Here is an 18191-nt window from a genome sequence, read left to right as displayed (position 1 = left end):
TTTAGGAATCGGTTATTTTTGTATTTTAATTTTCATACCCCAGACACCCCCCAGGTTGGTGAATTTTCGGTCACAACTTAGGTTATACACGATTAGCTCTTTTTTAGCTCCTTTTCAGGTGACGTCTGGCTTTATTTTGAAAATCGATCTGGCGACACTCGTCCCTACAAGTGTGATCTACACCGAATTAAAAGAAAATGGATGTCGACAATTTGCAAGTGATCTTTCGACTACTACGTCCCAGACAGGTCAATGAAATTGTTTATCCGTTTAAGAAAGAATTTCAACGTTTGAAAATAATTTTCATCAGTTTCATTAGTAAGTAAGGAAAAAAAAAGTTCTTTGAACAACACGTAACACCATAATAACACAATTAAATTTTATTATTTATTACAGATGAATTGTATTTTATTGAAGCTGTTCTAATCATATAAAAGTTAATGAAAAGATACAATTTTATTTTCATTAACTGTCAGGGTTTCAAATTAGGTTAGCAATTTATTCGATTATCAGTTTGACAACAGCGATATGTATGTCATTAACAGATTTATTGAATTTCAAGTTTCGGTAAATAATTACCCAAGTTCGAGAGTTCGAGAAATCTAATGTACAAATTCATATTTGTAAATGTTTGATATCAATTTGTTGTAAATAAGTCATTTTAAAATATCAACTGTTTTTTCTGTTACCTATGACATTTTAAGTCTGAAATTCCTCAGTCAACACAACTATTTTGACCTCGCAATCCCATCTACAATTGTGAGCTACGGAGTTTTAAAATATCACAAACTAATAAATAGAATTTTTTACCCATAAAAATTACAAATATTTTGCTTAGATGAAAACTGACATCTTTAGTTATCACCATGTTCTCACAGAATAGAACATTTCAAATATAGAATAAAATAAATCGCCTGGTAAAACATATTTAGCAGGTAGGTACTTTAAAGCTTGTCTTGTTTGGAAGTTTCTTTTTATAATTTGGGGTTTCAAATTCGAAAATGTCACGAAAAAAATATTTCAAAGTATTATTTTTTATTTATGATGAGATTAAATGAGTCAATGAGGAATGAAAGAGATATGTTACAATATTGGGATAAAAGCAGAAATTGAGACAAAATTCTTCGAATCCAACCAGGATGTACGTGAATCCGACGAGATTAGGAAGGATGATTCACAAATCTCAACACAATGATGCATAAATACCTAAATTACCATGCTTTTATTTTGATTTGGTCGGCCTTTAGGATATGAGCAAATTTAAAAGTAAAAATGAATGCTAATTGCACAAAAAGATAATTCTGTGTGTGGTTCGCTAATTGCCTGACAGATAAGAGATCGGGAAAGAGAAATTTCTTTTGCCCAAATTAGTTGGATGGAATTATCTCAAGACTGCTTTCACATCGATGTGAATAAATACTGACTATGTTTCAAGCCAGGTATTAAAACTGATTGAAAGAAAGATAAAAAACATTAGAATCCTCCCAACTGTTGATATGTCGAAGTTAGGAGTTGACAAATTTACATATCCTGACAAACGGACGAAAACAAGGAATAAAAACTGATTTATTACATGTTTTGTGACGATTTCATAAAATGATGTATGTTTGAGTGATTGACTAAGAATGTTAGGTGTTTCTACTAATTTTAGGTGGTAAAATGTGAAATCTTTGGCGGCCGTACCTTGCTTTTCACCTCGACGCACTGGCTGTCAATTCTCGCAGCGATTTTGTTCTTCGACATTTCGAACACATTTAATACACAAACCTACCACTAGCACTACACTTATCACTATTATAACATAATTAAAAGAATGTAAGATCGCTATAACATAATCAAACAAATGTACGAACTTATAAAATAACAGAAAATTTATGTAAAAAAAACACTAAAACCAGCGACGGAACTTCATCACAGACACAACAGTCAGAAATGAGTGTGTGACGTCACATGCACCTGCCTCAACAGAACAAGAATCGGCAACACTTTGTATTGTTGTCTTTGTCTGATGGATGTGCTTGTCCCAGTCTAGTAAAATGAAGTGTGTCTAGTGTATCGCTGCTGATTAAAATGCAGGTATTTGAACAATCACCGACGGACGTTTTCGTTATTTTCCCAGGGATGCCAGGCGGTGGATAAAAAGTAGCGAGATTTAAATAAATTTTCTGGGGAACTGTAATAAAGTTAGGAAATAAATTTAGAAAAAAAAGTTATATTATGGGTCAAATCAAGAGCATGAATAATAGTAGAGAATATTTAAATCGGAAAGGATTTGTTTCAAAACATAGTGGTATGGCAGTCCATCCTCTGTGCTTAAGTGTGATGGTTGGTCAGTCAGGATTAAGTCAGGAGTCAGGAGGAGACGACAATGGATTCTTGTAGTAAGCAGTTGCGAAAATATTGTCGACATTTATCACTAGGCTTATCTTGCCGGGGCTCTTACCAGAGAACAACTAAATCATAAAATGCTAAAATTTCAGGCCTTAGAAACGATATGATTGGTTTAGGGCTTGACCAGCTGTCCCACGGTTCGATAATAAACAAAGCCATATAATAATAATAATAAGTAAAGCCATTGTGGGACTATTCTGCGCAGGGTTTTCGGTTTATGTCGATTACTTACCGTTTCCTTACCCTTACCGACTATGGACCTAAAAAGCCCTGGACGGAGAAATTTGAGAACAATTTGAGGCGCGGGGCGAGGGGGAAAATGTGTGGAAAATATTAAAACCTATTTAAATATTTTAATGACGTATCCCATTCCTTAACTGCATTAACAACACAAAAATAAATTAATAATTCACTATGCACCACTTTGCATTAAAATCAGTTGAAAGGTTAGTCATACAATATGGCTGCCAGGAAATTTCCCCTCATCCTAAATTTGGCTTCAATGCCAATCATACAAAATCGTACTAATGCTCTGTCCAGGGCTTCTTAGGTCCACGTTACTGACGAGTTTAGGTAATAATATTTAATCCTGCCGTTGAGAGTTGCGCTGTAAGAGCCGCTGAGAGTTTTGTCAAATACGTCATTTTTTAACAAGGGACTGGTTATCATCATCATAGGAAATCACACTTGAGATGATGATTCGATAATTTCAAACCTACAAAAATGACAATATACAAACCTGTCGATATAGCCAAATAATTATTTCCTAGCAACATTATGATAATTATTAATGTTACCATACGACAAATTTAAACATTTAAAGTAATTTGACGGAAATTTTTTATGTACCTACCTACATAAATTTGAAAATAATTATAAATAGACCCAGACTTAGGATTGTGTGTATTGGTGCGTATCAGTGCGTACATACTAACATAATTAATTAATTAAATTTTACTCTGTTCAGGTAAACCCTGGTTGCGATGTCTTTACCAGCCAAAAAATGAAAGGCATGTGCTTGTTGCCAGGCAACCAATCAAAAATCAAAACACAACATGACATTTCAGTATTTCTGCATCACAACAAAATGAAAGATCCCAATTTGAAAAATACAATTATATTCAATGCTTCGAAAAATGAGTTGTTCAAACTCAACGAAAATTATAAAATTCTCCACAGGAAACTCAAAGGTTCTTGGAAAGTTATAATGTGAGTTGGGTGAATAATTTTTTTTAGAGATTATTTTAATCAGAGGCTGTGCCTGAGCCCTGGACAGGGAAGCCAGGAGGCGCCTTGTTGGAGTTTTGGGACCCAGACATGAATGGGACAACGGGAATAAGATGAGATTATTTTAATAGCTCAGTGTTCAAAAAATAACCAACTATCCATCATGCCGTCTTGAAAATGTTTTCATGAGGGTTAAGCAGATGAGATGGACAGCCAAATATAAATATTTGCGATCGCTGGCCACGCTAAATTAAATTATTGTAAATGGCTGCCATCCCATACAACGAGAGAGAATTTTCATTTTACTTAATTGAAAATTAGAATGTTCAAATTTAAATTTCCCAAATCTAAATAGTTGCCTTTTATAGTAATTAAGGTAAATCAAAAGGTTTTATTAAAAAAAAAATCGTATTATACATGGCCAGCGATTTCAATCATTTCATCTTGGTATAACCTCTTTTCTTCATTCACCGTCTCATACAAACTCTTATGTTATTCTATCTATTCACGTAACGTTACTAAAGTAGGTATTTGATCCACTTGGTCGTGCCGTGTCTTCCTAGAGCGTTCCCGACTTATTTTTCATATCTTTCCTTACACTACTTGTCTAAAACATCTCAGTATCCTTTTCTTTATCTTATTCACTACGCTTTCTTCAGCCTTCCATTCCTTCCGGATCTCAACATTGGTAATATAACACTCCTTTCTTTGCAAGTCTAAACATCCCTTTCTTAATCTTACTCATTACTCTTACTTCAGCCTTACCCTATTTCATTAAATCTCTACATTTCTCACATGGTCGTACATGATTTTACCACACATACATATATCAGGGATATAATTTCTAGAGCGGTCAGTCAACTTTCATCCTTCCTCTGCCAGTTACATACCTCACTGCCATTCATCAGGGTTGGCATCAGCACTCTGTTGTGGACTGCTAGACATGAAGAAATAAATCCATTATTTTAACCGACCAAATCAGTACAATCAAATAAAGTTTTTACAAACTGATAAAATTTTTGAAACCTTCCAGCAATCGTGAAGAACTCACCTCTGCACTCCTGGAGGATGTCCGTGTGCTGGTGGTAGCCACTCCGCAGGATGTGTTCACTGACCCGGAACTGGCCGTCCTGAAGAAGTATGTAGCTTCAGGAGGGGCCGTGCTGGTCACCCTTACAGACGGGGGAGAGGAGAACAATAACACTAACATCAACTTCTTTCTCGAAGAGTATGGCGTTGTGATTAACAATGGTCAGTTATAAAAATTAAATAATTTATGTTTGTCTTATTTTGCTATTTTAAAATAGTACATATATAACCACTGAAGATATCAACTGATAGAAATGTGATTTATATAACATTGTTCGGTATCCTATGCAACAATTTTTCCAAAATTTATATTTGAATGCCATTTGAAATCTTTTTATCTGAATAATATTTATTTATTTACGATACAAGTATCTTTAATATGCATGCCGAATGACTATATTATTAAACAATATGTAAAGAAAACCATTGTCATCATTTTACACAAGCCTTCAAGACCTTTCGACATCTAGCCCAGCCCTGAAATAACCTGTTTGCCAAGATAGAGTTCTCTGGCAATATATCCCCTCTGCCAATTCCTCCGGACAAATGGAGATATTTTTTAATATTTTTTAAAGATAGACAAAGAATCCCATGTTACGAACAACATGACAATATTTGAGTTCCTCGTACTACTATCATTATGGTGGGAAAAAGTCTAGTGAACAAAAAAAAACCCATGACGCCTGTGTGCTACTAGACGCTGGACGCTTTGGACCGCTAGATCGACTATCCAATCAAAAATTGATGGTTAGTCATATTGTCATCATTTATTTTAAATGTAAATTAATGATTGTTACAGATTGTGCCGTGCGAGTGAAATACAATAAATATTTCCACCCGAAGCAGTGTCTCGTCACCAGTGGTATAGTCAATCGTTCAATCGTCAAGGCGATCAAGAAGTTACCCACGTTCAATCCTGACGTCATAGAATACAGGTAAGTCTTGCCGTTATTCAAAGATCAATAAGACCTACACTTGGTGTCACAAAAATCGCAAACATCGAAAATTATTTTCAAGCATAAGTTTTCCCGAACCCTAAGCCCCGAGCCAATACATCTAACCCAAACAATATTGAAATCAATTGAAAGTACATTTAACAACTTTTTTATTTTTTTTATTGTGTTTATTTCTTGCTAGAGCAATCCCGATGAGTAACAGAACTCATTTTACGACAGGAGGAACTTACAATTCATATGTAGGAGGTAGTAGGAACAATTTTACAACGGTATTTTGATATCAAATATAAGTTTCACATTCAATACAGCATAAAAATTAAAAATTGAAATAATGACACGTTAAGTAGAACAAACAACAATAGAAAACAAGTACAGAAAGAAAAAAAAACATGGATAAGATACAACAAGAAATGACAACACAGTTACATATTTTCATTTTTAAATGTAGTTAAAAAATATTCTTTTAAAGCATTGCTTTGCAATTTTTTATTATGGTGGATGTGTTTGTACATATCTGGAAGCGAATTATATAGTGTATAGGCAATATAGTTCAGTGATTTTAACACATATTTTGTAGTGTGTGTTTGAGGAATGCGGATTTTATTGTTATTTCGAGTATTGTGGTTGTGGATGTCTTGATTGTAAAGTGGCTTGATGTTGGTGTGAGTTGATTTTTGGGTAATTTGTAGGATGGTGCTTGTGATTTCATATTTAGGAAGGATTGTAATTGGAAGGATACCAGAAACTGAATAGATGTCCCTAACATGAGTGTCCCATGGAAGTTCAAACACATTTCTGAGAGCTCGGTTTTGAACCACCTGCAGGTCAGCTATCAATTTCTTTGAGGCAAAACCCCAGATACAGCAGAGATAGGAAAGGTGTGAATGTACCATGGCATAGTATACTGAAGTTAGTAAAGGAATGGGTAGTAATCCTTGAAGCCTATATAGTACACCAGTTATAGGGGTAATTTTCTCTTTTATATGATTTATATGGAGATCCCACGAGAGTTGGGAATCTACGATCAGACCCAAATATTTTGTGTTCATTTTCTTTTCGAGGCAGTTGTCTCCAATTTTAATATCGAGGCTGAAATTTTTCTTGTTACCGAAAAGTATATAATGGGTTTTTTTTACGTTAAGAGTTAGTTTGTTTATTCTCAACCAGTTTGTGAGATGGGAAATATCAGCATTCATCTCCGTTTCAAGCTCCGCTAGGTTGAGTTTAATGTAAAAAATTACCGTATCGTCAGCATAAAGTTGTATAGTTCCTTTAATACCCCACTTTGTTATGTCATTCACGTAGATTAGGAATAGCAACGGTCCAAGAATTGATCCCTGTGGTACTCCACATGTTATTTTACCTAATTCACTCATTTCTCCTCCAAATTCTACTGCCGAAAAGCGATTTGATAAATAAGATCGGAAAAGCTCCAGAGGTGTACCAACAATACCCAAATGCTTCTTATTAGGCACTGGTTTCATTTCATAAGCGATTCAAATTTTCCGAGTACGGGATGTTAAAAAAAGGTTGCTCATATACTCTCAGGTGCCACAACTTGTGTCATCTTCCTGGGCTATAAAAAGAGCAGTTTAAGTCAAATGTAGGTCACTCACTATCCGAACATTGAAGAGGACACACATGAATAATTAGCCCTAGAAAACAACCCCTTAAAATGGCCACTGCTGCTGACGAAGCCGCTCAAGTGGTGGCACTACTGCAATCAGGAATGCGACAGTGTGATGTTGCTCGGCAACTAAACTTAAGCCGCTTTGGCTGGTGGCTTCATCCAGGAGCGTGGATCAGGGCGACGACGCTGCACATTCGAAAGAGAGGATCGCTTTATTGTCTCATAAGATTTTGCAATAGGTGCGATTTTTGTGACGCCGAGTGCATCTATGGGAATTGGTAGTGAGACAATAAAATATGATCTATAAATAAGATCTATAAATAAGAGTGTGTTTGTTCTTTATACAAATATACAGTTTTATTCTGAGATTGATGAAATTTTACACACTTGACTTTAAAAACAAGAGAAAGGTCACTGTTAGCATGAGACCATTAACCTTTTGAACGCGTTAATTTGCTCCGTTTTATCTATACCCGTACGCAGTACATATTTTCAAATACCTATGCACGCAATTAAATGTCAAATTATAGCATTCTGGCATGATTTATTGGACAGAACAGATTATTCTCCACAATATGAAAACAAATCCTCATGTGTCAACACTCTTAGATGTTTATAAAAACAAAAACATAAAATTTCATACAAAGACGTACCGTATCTTTTGAATGTGGTCCCGCCATTCACTCGGCGTGTGTTTACTTAGGCCACTGCGTTGATAGACACAAGTGGGACACCAAGATCACTTATCATTTTTAGTTATGAAAAGTTGTGAATGACATACTAGTACTAACGCCATACGTTGACAAAAATGTAAACTAAAGGACTAAAAGTCGCGAAGAGGCGCACTTGATTTTCGATCTTTTTTTATGAAATACAATTTTATTTTTGAGAAATTCTTGTAGATGTCAGCATCGTGATAGTTCTACGAATGTCCAAGTGAGCAAAAAATATATTTATGACGAAAGAGCGCTGGAATATCGGCCGTCAAAGTTTCCGTATCAACTGTTGATACAGCCGCGTGTGAGTATAGACTTTTTGCCATAACAACAGTTGATACGGCTGCGTGCAAAGAGTTAATATATCAGGGCTATATGCAAATGATAATTTACAATTTTATATAAAAACTTAACTTCAACAATTTTAATGAAAGTAATAAAAACTCAAATTATTGATTCTAAAGGAATTCCAAGTTTAAAAATCAAACCATATCGAAATTCTTTCTTGAGCAGTTAAACAATTTTATTAGCTTGTCAGAATATAGGCTGGGCAATGCTGGGCGCTCCAACTAGGAATTAATAAAGGAGGGAAAAACTAGTATGTTGGCATGATCAAATATCATAAGCTCTCCATGCAGCACAGGATCGAGAGAAGCGGGGGAACCTTATTCAACAGGGCAATTGGTGTAAGGGTCACAATCCTCAGCATTGATATATGTAACTCTTACGTTAGGTGAAACCAAAACTGACACCTTTGGTGAACTAATTTCTACATTTATGTGAATGATTTCAGTGATGATGACTCGCCGAGCTTTGTGTACCCGTACGGAGCCACCCTGAACGTAAAGCGACCCTCTGTAGTGGTTCTTTCCAGCGGAGAGATGGCCTATCCTGTCAAAAGACCACTGGCTTCTTTTTGCACAACGGAGAATAACGGTAATAATATACACATTTATTAATTTCATCATCATTAGGTGGGATTTATCTTCCTCCACCAATGCTTTCTACTGGCTGGGGTCCCTCGCCATTACCTCCAGTGTTCACTCCTTCCAGTCCTGCACCAATCTGCCACGATGTCGCTTCCACTGAGGGACAATCACAGACCAAGAAAACCTTAGACAGGACCATAAGGGTGAGTGGAACAAACCAAGTGCGCGGAGTGGGAAGGTGGCGTGTACATCTCTGACAGTTTACAGGCAACTCGCATTGTACTATCACTATTTAGTCTTCGAAATAAAATCTGCTTTGGAATTTCTAGTCTTTTCTACAATGGCGCGCTTCATAATAAACATACATATCAGGTAAAAAAGGTTCGGCTTATTTTCAAAATAGAATATTTTGTTACTATTTTTAGTTAGACACTTTTACAAATGTGTTCTGATTTACTCGCCTCACTCATTTTTGCGTCGCTACGCAACCCGATTCAGTTAAAAACGACAATTCCGACTCTGAAAAGAAAAGTCCCACAATGGACGGTGCTGCAAACCGTTGCATTAGTGGTAGTGATTAGGGTCTGGTTATTCGTTGATTAATTCGTGACGGTAGTGAAATATAACTGATGTCATAATTCATTCAAGAAATGCTGGAACCCTCCCGTTGCTAAAATGGTTATCACTTGTTTGCCTCCAGCTCGTCGAAATAACACTCAGATTTTGCATTGAGACACGTCTATCCTTTTCTTGGTCTGTGGGTACAATAATAAATTTTGGTTGTCCTGTCATCTGGTATTCATTCAATATATCCAGCCCATTTCAGTCTTTGGGACGTATAGAATCTTACAAAGGTCTTTCAATAAACTTAATCAATCTTTTTAAAATTGCGAATGGTTTACAGGGAAACTGGTGGTGTTTGGGTCCGGCTCTTTCTTTGAAGACCAGTACATTGAGCAGGAATGCAACGATCAGATCAGGGAAATAGTCTTTGGCTTCCTCACCTCCAGCATGGAGGTCCAGCTGCACCCGGTAGACGCTGATGACCCTGACGTGAGTCTCAACATAATATATAACTGTAGCCAGTACCGGCTATCATGGAGCCAGTACTAGTCTAAGATAAATGTAACCGGTATTAGCTACATAACAATGTAACAACTCAAATGCTGGAGATGCTGTGGCCCAGCCTAGCCTAACCTAGCCTAATTTTATTATTCTATATCGCCCGGAACGCACGTCTTTTTTGTCGCGCTACAATTTTTGTTTCTGTTTCCTATTATCAGCGCTTGATAATAACCGAAATGGGTGACAGTAACGAAATTTTGATTGGGCTTCACCTACTAACGAAAACGATTGAAAGTTTGAGTGACAAAATGTTGTTTTTTGAAAGGGAACAGAATTCCCTTAAAAATTTACTGACAACGTATGTCGGTAGTGTTAAAATGTGTCCATGTACATGCAGTGTCTCTTCGTTGAACGCCGCAGGTCCGATCCCCCCGGACCCGCGCGTCTTGCCCGCCGCGCCTGCCGCCGCCGCACTAGCGGTCACTACTTTACTACGCTCGTCCCCCTCCGCCCCACAGCTCTCAACGGGGCCCAGCGACGTACAGCCAAACAGAGCGGCTAGCCCACCGCCTGCCACAACCCAAGCTGCCTTAGTCGGCCGCCCCAACGCTCGTAAGATTACCACGAGATCTGCTACAAAAAAGGGCAAATCGGAAGTAGACTCTCAACCTGCTATAACATCTGCTTCAACGGCATCCTCTGTTCCAGATCCATCGGTTCCGCTGTCCGGCCCATCTAAACCGAAGAAGATGTCAACTCCCGTTGCCCAACCTACCGATACTGTAACATCGAAGACTTCAGAAACCGATACAGCAGAATCAGAATCTGAAACAGAAGCCTATACCTCCACTTCGGCTTTTTTGGCACCGAGTCACGCATAGGAAAAAAAGAAGACCAGTACTTCATGGTACCGCGACTGAGCATAAAGGCCTCATAGCCGTTGAAAGGCGCAAGTATATTCATGCCTGGCAATTGGATGTCAACACTACGGTCGAGGATATTGTAAATTTCCTTCTCAATATAAACAAAGAAATTGTTTACGATGTTGTCAAATTGACAGCCAAAGCTGACTACGCCTCTTTCCGGATTGGAGTCCCGGAATCGAAGCTTTCGTTTTATATGGACCCGAACATATGGCCAAATCATGTTGCATTCAATGAGTGGTTTTTTCGGAGAAATGTTGCAACCAATGATAAAACGAAACACTCTAAGAGTGAGAAGTAATTCTAACCTCTCTATCTATTATCAAAACGTTCGAGGGCTAAATACGAAATTGACAGTATTTAAAAACAACCTATTTGCTCGAGATAGCTTAGATTTAATAGCAATCACTGAATCGTGGCTGAAACCAAGTGTGCATAATTCAGAGCTATTTCCAGAAAATTATGTTGTCTTTCGTCGTGACCGCCTCACACGAGCGGGGGGTGTCGTCCTGGCTGTTCGTGCTGATTCTGTAACCCATGCTGAGAGGATTTCTTCAATGGACCTCCCCGACACTGAATCCCTGTGGGTGAAGCTATCCTTGAAATCTTCAACTGTTTTCGTATGTGTGATATATGTGCCACCTCGTTCTTCAACTTTGTTATACTACAACATGTTCGAAAAAATAGAAAGTAATTATAATCTTCTCAGTGACAAAAATATCTTAATATTAGGTGATTTGAACCTCCCTTCCTGTAACTCCAATATTGTGAACATGTTTAATTATTTTAAATGTTTCTACGGTTTGCAAGAATATAACTTATATGTAATGATTATAATAACACTCTGGACATAGTTTTATGTAATGCCAAGGATCTTGTTAAGTGTGTTGAGAAATGTCATGACCCTATTACAAACGAGGACAAGCACCACCCTGCTTTGTCTATAAGTATTAGTGAGACTCACTCAGGTGTTTCAAATTCATGTCTAAACCCAAGTCCAATAGAAGTTCCTTCCTATCACGTAGCTAGAACCATAAACGCATGGAGATTCAACAAAGGAAATTTCCACTTATTATATGAATTGCTTTCTGAATGCTCATGGCAACCGGTCTGCCAAAGTTCAACAGACATAAATGCATTATGTACAAATTTTTACAATTCAATTTACAATATATTCGACAAGTGTATACCCATTTCCAAACCTCGCACTACGGCACACAGAGTATATCCTAAGTGGTACACCAATAGTATTATTTCAAATATTAAAATTAAACATATTTTTCATAAGCAATGGAAAAAAACATGTCACAACTTGGACTATGCTAGTTTTTCAGCCTATCGCTCCATCGTAAAACATGAAATCAGTGAAGCTTTTAAAAATCATTTAACTTCAATGGAAGAAAAATTATCTATCGATCCCAAACAGTTTTGGAAGTACATTAAGGATCTAAAAAAATCCAACAACTCATTTAAGTCTATGATTCTTGACGGAGAGGAATTGACTACTGATGATAAAATCGCTAATGGTTTTGCGACCTTTTTCTCATCTGTTTACAAAAATGTCCAACCAACTCTCAATATTGACTCTACCCTTCACACTGAACAGATTGGACCCTCATTCGACCTGGTCAGTATTGTTGGTTATTATTATTATTGGTGTATTTTTCTTTAAAAAGTATGTTCAACGGGTTAGATTTTTTCGTCGCTGATTCTCGTTCTGAGTAGCCTAAATAGCGATAAATCGCCTTCGTTGGCAACACTGGTGACCGCGCGCAGGCTGCATTGTTTGTTTTACCGCGGGCCCGCGACACTTTTTCAAATTGGCGGGTTTTTTGAAAATGGTTCACGCGGGCCACTTATAATTCGTTCACAATGCGCCACAATGTGGCCCGCGGGCCTGGGGTTGGGCAGCCTTGTACTAAAGGGTTGTTCCGACCTTTTAATACCACCATTATGTCATCTCTTCAATGTTTGCCTAAAAAACGGGATTCTCCCAGACATCTGGAGATTAACTAAAATAACCCCTATCTACAAGAAGGGAGACAAACGCGATATCCGGAATTATCGACCAGTTGCCGTTCTATGTTCCATCATGAAAATATTTGAGAAAATTCTACATAAATATATACTTAATCACGTTAATCCAATTCTTGATGACCGTCAATATGGTTTTAGACCCCAAATGTCAGTAACATCAAACCTCTTATGCATCTCAGATTTCTTATCACAAATTCTCGACAATCGGGGACAGGTAGATGTTGCTTATTTCGACCTGGAAAAAGCATTCGACAAGGTTGACATCGACATTCTTCTAAATAAGCTAGCTTCATTTGGTTTTTCCAAAAGACTACTCTGTTTTTTTGCTTCATATTTTCGAAATCGTAGACAGTTTGTTTATTAAGGGTTCCAGTTCTTTGGAATTCATAGTTTTTTCTGGAGTTCCTCAGGGGTCTATCCTTGGACCACTTCTGTTTCTGATTTTTATCAACGATATTGGTTCAGTCATCACACATTCGCTGTATTTACTATTTGCAGATGAATTGAAACTATATTGCTCAATAAAAAACCATCTTGACTGTATTCTCCTTCAACGTGACATTGACTGCGTCTCAAACTGGGCCAAAATAAATGGCTTGAACTTCAGTACACCCAAGTGCAATATCGTCTCGTATACAAGATCAAAGAAACCGCATGTATTTGAATATAAAATCAATGAAATTATTCTCCAACACCTAAACCAAATCAAAGATCTAGGAGTTATTTACGACAGCAAACTAACTTTTCACCAACACATCGATGATTTAATAAGCAGAGGATACAGGCTTCTCGGCTTAGTAATTAGAAACTCATATCCGTTTCGTAACACAAAAACACTGACGTTATTATATAACACACTAGTCCTAAGTGTACTTGAATCAAACTCGATCATCTGGGCTCCACATGAATTAACATACACTTTACGCATTGAAAGAGTCCATAAAAAATTTTTAAGGTTTTTATTCTCGCGGCTCTATGGACGTTACCCTTGGCTTTACCCATCGATTTATATATTAGGCATGACCAATTACCACTCTCTAGAGACACGTAGAGGTATTGCTTTGCTTAAATATTTTTTCCAACTAATAAACGGTCACTTATCTAATAATGAGATACTGGCCCAATTAAATTTTTTTGTACCAGAGTCTCACTCTCGAGGACGTCATCACAATCTTCTATATAGTAGAGCAAGCCGCACTAATTTATTAATGAACTCACCTGTGGGGAGAGCTACGTGCTTTTTCAATGCGGTAGATAAAAAATTAGATTTATTTTTTGTGTCCTATAGCGCATTTGCGAGATTTTTGGCATTGCATATACACTGCATAAATGGTACAATTATAACGTCTTAGGCTTTATTACCTGTAATTGTTATAAATAAATGTACAAATTATATATAAATAAATAAATAAATAAACCTAACCTTATCTCTAATTAGTATAAAACAAAGTCGTTATCCCTGTTTGTCTGTTTGTGCGCTTAGTTCTTCTAAACTACGCAACGTTTTTTGATAGGGTTTTCACTATCATTTAAAGAATTTGTTCCGGAAGGTTTATATGTACAATATATCCATATTATATTTGTAGAAAGTAGAGAAAAGGCGAGCAACGCTGGGTACACGTCAGCTATTCTAACATAATAAATAAATATATATATATAAAGTGAGGTTTTTTTTAAAATTAATTATTTATTAGAGTGGAGACGGTGTACAGATAGTTCCCGTGAGAACTCAGGCCATGGGCCCATTGTGCTATCTCCCATTTCACCTCATTCCTTTGAGTTAGTTTCCAAGTTCCGTGAGGGTCCCATTGAAAAGGTGAGGTTAGGTTAGGTTATTATTATTCAATGATCTGTTTTATCACTGTACTATTTTCATCATGTTCGGTTTTTTCATGGGGCCCGTATAATATGTCAAATGCCTGGGTAGCTTGCAATGAAATCTGAATCTGCTCTCTCATCCAATAGAATTACAATATAGTAATGTTGTCAGATAAACCCATACCGGACGCTGCCGGACAATGTATTCATGTCGGAGACGCTGCGACCCAGCCTGGCAGTGACGGACATCAGCGGGGACCTGGGCGAGTTGCAGAACAAGACCAAGAATGCAGACTTCACGGGCATGTTCGACATGCACCTCTTCTCTTTCAATTACAACAACGGTGAGACTATAATCTGTCACCTAGCTCCCAAAATTTGCAACTTTCTACCTAATTCCTTTAAAAACCTTAACTCTACTATTAAACTGTCAGGGTTCTCTCTTCCTCGCTAAACCGCATCCGGTGCAGTCACAGTTGCTGTGCGTATATGATGCACAAATGGGACCTAAAGGATTCTGTTAGTGTAAATGTGGACACATTCAAACAACTGAACACATCTTAGAATGCCCCCTTCAACAGTTCCCCAGAGGCATATTTGCACTGAAGCAAGTGACTCCCGATACTGTGGACTGTACAACCTCCACTGTACCAAGAACTCTCACTTTAAACACAAATAACGTCATCAATCATCATAAGGATGCACTATTCCTGTATAAAGTAGTTAACAATAATATTCAATGCCCAGAGTTGCTAAACAAGATTCCATTCAATGTACCTGCATGTTCAACACGCTCTTGTGTCCTGTTCAGGGTTTATCAAAGCAAAACTAACTCTAAGCAGAATTCTTGCCTGAACAGACTATGCAATAATTACAATAGCCTATTATCCAAGGTTGATATTTTCAGTTGCGAACTTACCAAATACAAGAGGTCCATAAAAGAATATTTCTCTTATGGTTTGTGAATAATGTTTATGTCTCTATTGTTTATATCATTATTATTATCACTATTATGATTTGATTTATATCTTCAACCTCTCTCCATGGCTATAAATGTATTGTTTTGTAAATCTTTTGTTTTTATATAAATTTTTTAATTCATATTCCTTTCTCACTAATTTAATTTACTTATTCCATATTATGCTGTCTCAGTAGAGGTAAAGTCACAAGGCGGAAATCCATAATTGGTTTTATTTTAGCTATACAATACTTATGTACAAACTGATTAAATGTAAACTGTCGATTTCCCAAAAATGAATAAATAAATAAACAAATAACGCAGTGGAATCTAAAATCCGCAATTCACCTCAATCATAAAAGATAACCTTGTTTTCACCTTTCATACAGGTCACATTCCTTACTACCTACCAGTTTTGTATTCCGATAGCTTTCGCAAGCACAATACCAATATCTTGCTTACTTTTACTATGAAATATTTGTATGTATGTATTGTGTTTCTAGTTTCCGAAGCAATTGAACTGTACAAAGTCTTGGGCACTAAACACGAAGCCCTCAAGCTGATCACACCACAGTTTGAGACACCTCTGCCAGCTCTTCAAGTTGCCGTAAGTTTTATCTTTAGTGATACAGCACTAAAGTTGCTGCGCGAAGTAGTGGAAATATGGAATCCTGCTTTCCTTGCTTTTCTAAACTAAACTCTTTCCACCCGTTCAGTTCACTTATCAATCTTGCTCCGAGTTGCTTCCATTCGGGCACCCATTTGGTTGCATGATTTTCTCATCTCCTTCTTTGTCATCATCTTGCATTCTTTCCACATGGCTAGTCATTCTTTAGAACCTTACAATGGTTTTGATGTTCAATTCGATTCTTTATAGTTCATGGTTTTCTTTTATGTTGTGAATCCAAATTTGTATGTGAAAAAATATGTGATATCTAATTCACACCATTCAAAAGATAATTACATATTAGTTTATCTTCATTCATCTCGAAATATTTAAGCCATCAATATGCACTACGCCACTGACTTTCTTCACAGTTAAACACTGTTTGCAGGACGTCCGGAGCTGCTCCAATTGTGTTCACATAGGGACGAGACCCCGACTGTGCATTATGCCAGGGGTCTAGCATGGTTAAATCGATAACTTAACAATATGAGATCGATAGGTTAGGTAACTGACAATGATTTTATATCGATTTCTCGGGTGCGGTTGAAACTCGTTAGGTTTTTCGATAGCCAAGCCTATATTGACAACGAAAGAAATAAGAAATCACCTTACGTTAGCGATACTGGCGAGTATTTTCTATGGATCGACATTCCTAAATGTCAAAATACAAATAAATTGACAATGTCGAATTGAAATACACTCACTTTTAAGTGCATTGGAAGTTCACCAAAAGGGAGTTCATTAGTCATAACTCGTGATATTATGAACAACTTTCTGAATTTCATTTCTCCAAACTCGAATGTGGCACGTCTTTCAATTCTACGATTTTCGTTAGTCTGCCTCTGTTTATTAATAAGCGTTATTCGTTATGAAAATTATTATGTACATTAAAAATTTTCATAACGAATGATATTCTTCAAAAAGTTGTACATATTGGCAGTTAACGGAAGCTCTGTGACAACCAAGAAGCCGCCCTTAATTAGATGACATTTATCTACCGGCTGTCGGAATTGATTATACCGCCTAATAACCATAGATGACGGATTGAGTCTATAGCGTTTTGATAGAGGGTTTTATCGATCGACCATACTCGATACCAGCATCGTAATAATGAACACATTTGTGCTCTATGTTATTGACTATTTATTTCAGGTATTCCCTCCCATATTCGGCGAACTCCCCCCTCCCCCACTGGAGCTGTTTGATCTGGACGAGGCTTTCAGCTCGGAGCGTGCCCAGTTAGCGCAGCTGGCCAACCGCTGCCTAGCGCCCGCACACATGGCGCAGTCTGCGCGCGCCACGCAGGCCGAGCTGGATTTCCTGGTGCGCGAGAGTGCGCGGGCGCTGGGCGTGGACGGCAGTGCGCAGGGGGCGCACGCGGAAGGCGCCAAGTTCGTGCTGAACATGATAGCCAAGACGGTGGCCAGATTCAAGATGATGGGCAGCAAAGATTGATTTAAGCAATTTAACAAAGGAATTTATTTATTTATATAAAATCACCATTAGTACACACGTTGCGCTAGAGACTCGGGAATATTCCCCGACATAATATTAACTCTCCAAAGTGTGGAAAAAAAAATTTTATTAAGAAAGTTATTCAGAATTAGGTTGTCTTTTTTAAATGTATTATATTTAAATAGTAAATTATGACAGTAAAATTAGTTTTTCGATATCTCAAATATGACGAGGTTACGAGCTTTCTGAAATGAAACTTGGGTAAAACCTGTACCATTGTGTCTCGGGAGTCACACAAGACACAATTCATCATTCGAATGGCAGTGCTGC

General features: G+C 37.3%; 2 protein-coding genes across 2 annotated transcripts in view; one reads left to right on the top strand and one right to left on the bottom strand.

Annotated features, from left to right (window-relative positions):
- Positions 1–1939, bottom strand: part of par-6 (partitioning defective protein 6) — a 58168-nt gene extending 56229 nt beyond the window's left edge. Inside the window, exon 1 of the mRNA XM_089648873.1 lies at positions 1684–1939. Within this exon, the coding sequence (XP_089504999.1) occupies positions 1684–1743 (60 nt within the window). The 5' untranslated portion in view covers positions 1744–1939. The remainder of the gene's footprint in view (positions 1–1683) is intronic.
- Positions 1940–3478: 1539 nt separating this feature from the next.
- Positions 3479–18191, top strand: IFT52 (intraflagellar transport 52). The gene is made up of 8 exons (XM_089648640.1): positions 3479–3600; positions 4652–4869; positions 5507–5642; positions 8803–8945; positions 9843–9991; positions 14954–15125; positions 16243–16346; positions 17559–18191. The coding sequence occupies exons 1-8, from the start codon at positions 3479–3481 to the stop codon at positions 17859–17861; spliced, it is 1347 nt and encodes a 448-aa protein (XP_089504766.1). The 3' UTR covers positions 17862–18191.

The sequence above is a fragment of the Hesperophylax consimilis genome, chromosome 28, assembly GCF_061612785.1.
Source record: "Hesperophylax consimilis isolate HC1 chromosome 28, BYU_Hcon_1.0, whole genome shotgun sequence".
NCBI classification, from domain to species: Eukaryota; Metazoa; Arthropoda; class Insecta; order Trichoptera; family Limnephilidae; genus Hesperophylax; species Hesperophylax consimilis.
Note: the sequence above shows the minus strand (reverse complement) of the source record. Positions and strands in the feature narration are given on the sequence as shown.

Excerpts from the sequence above, each read along its gene's own strand:
- IFT52 (XM_089648640.1), top strand. The coding sequence starts at position 3,479 with ATGAAAGATCCCAATTTGAAAAATACAATTATATTCAATGCTTCGAAA. Across the intron at positions 4,870-5,506 it reads TGGCGTTGTGATTAACAATG|ATTGTGCCGTGCGAGTGAAA; the intron begins GTCAGTTATAAA and ends TGATTGTTACAG. Across the intron at positions 15,126-16,242 it reads CTCTTTCAATTACAACAACG|TTTCCGAAGCAATTGAACTG; the intron begins GTGAGACTATAA and ends TTGTGTTTCTAG.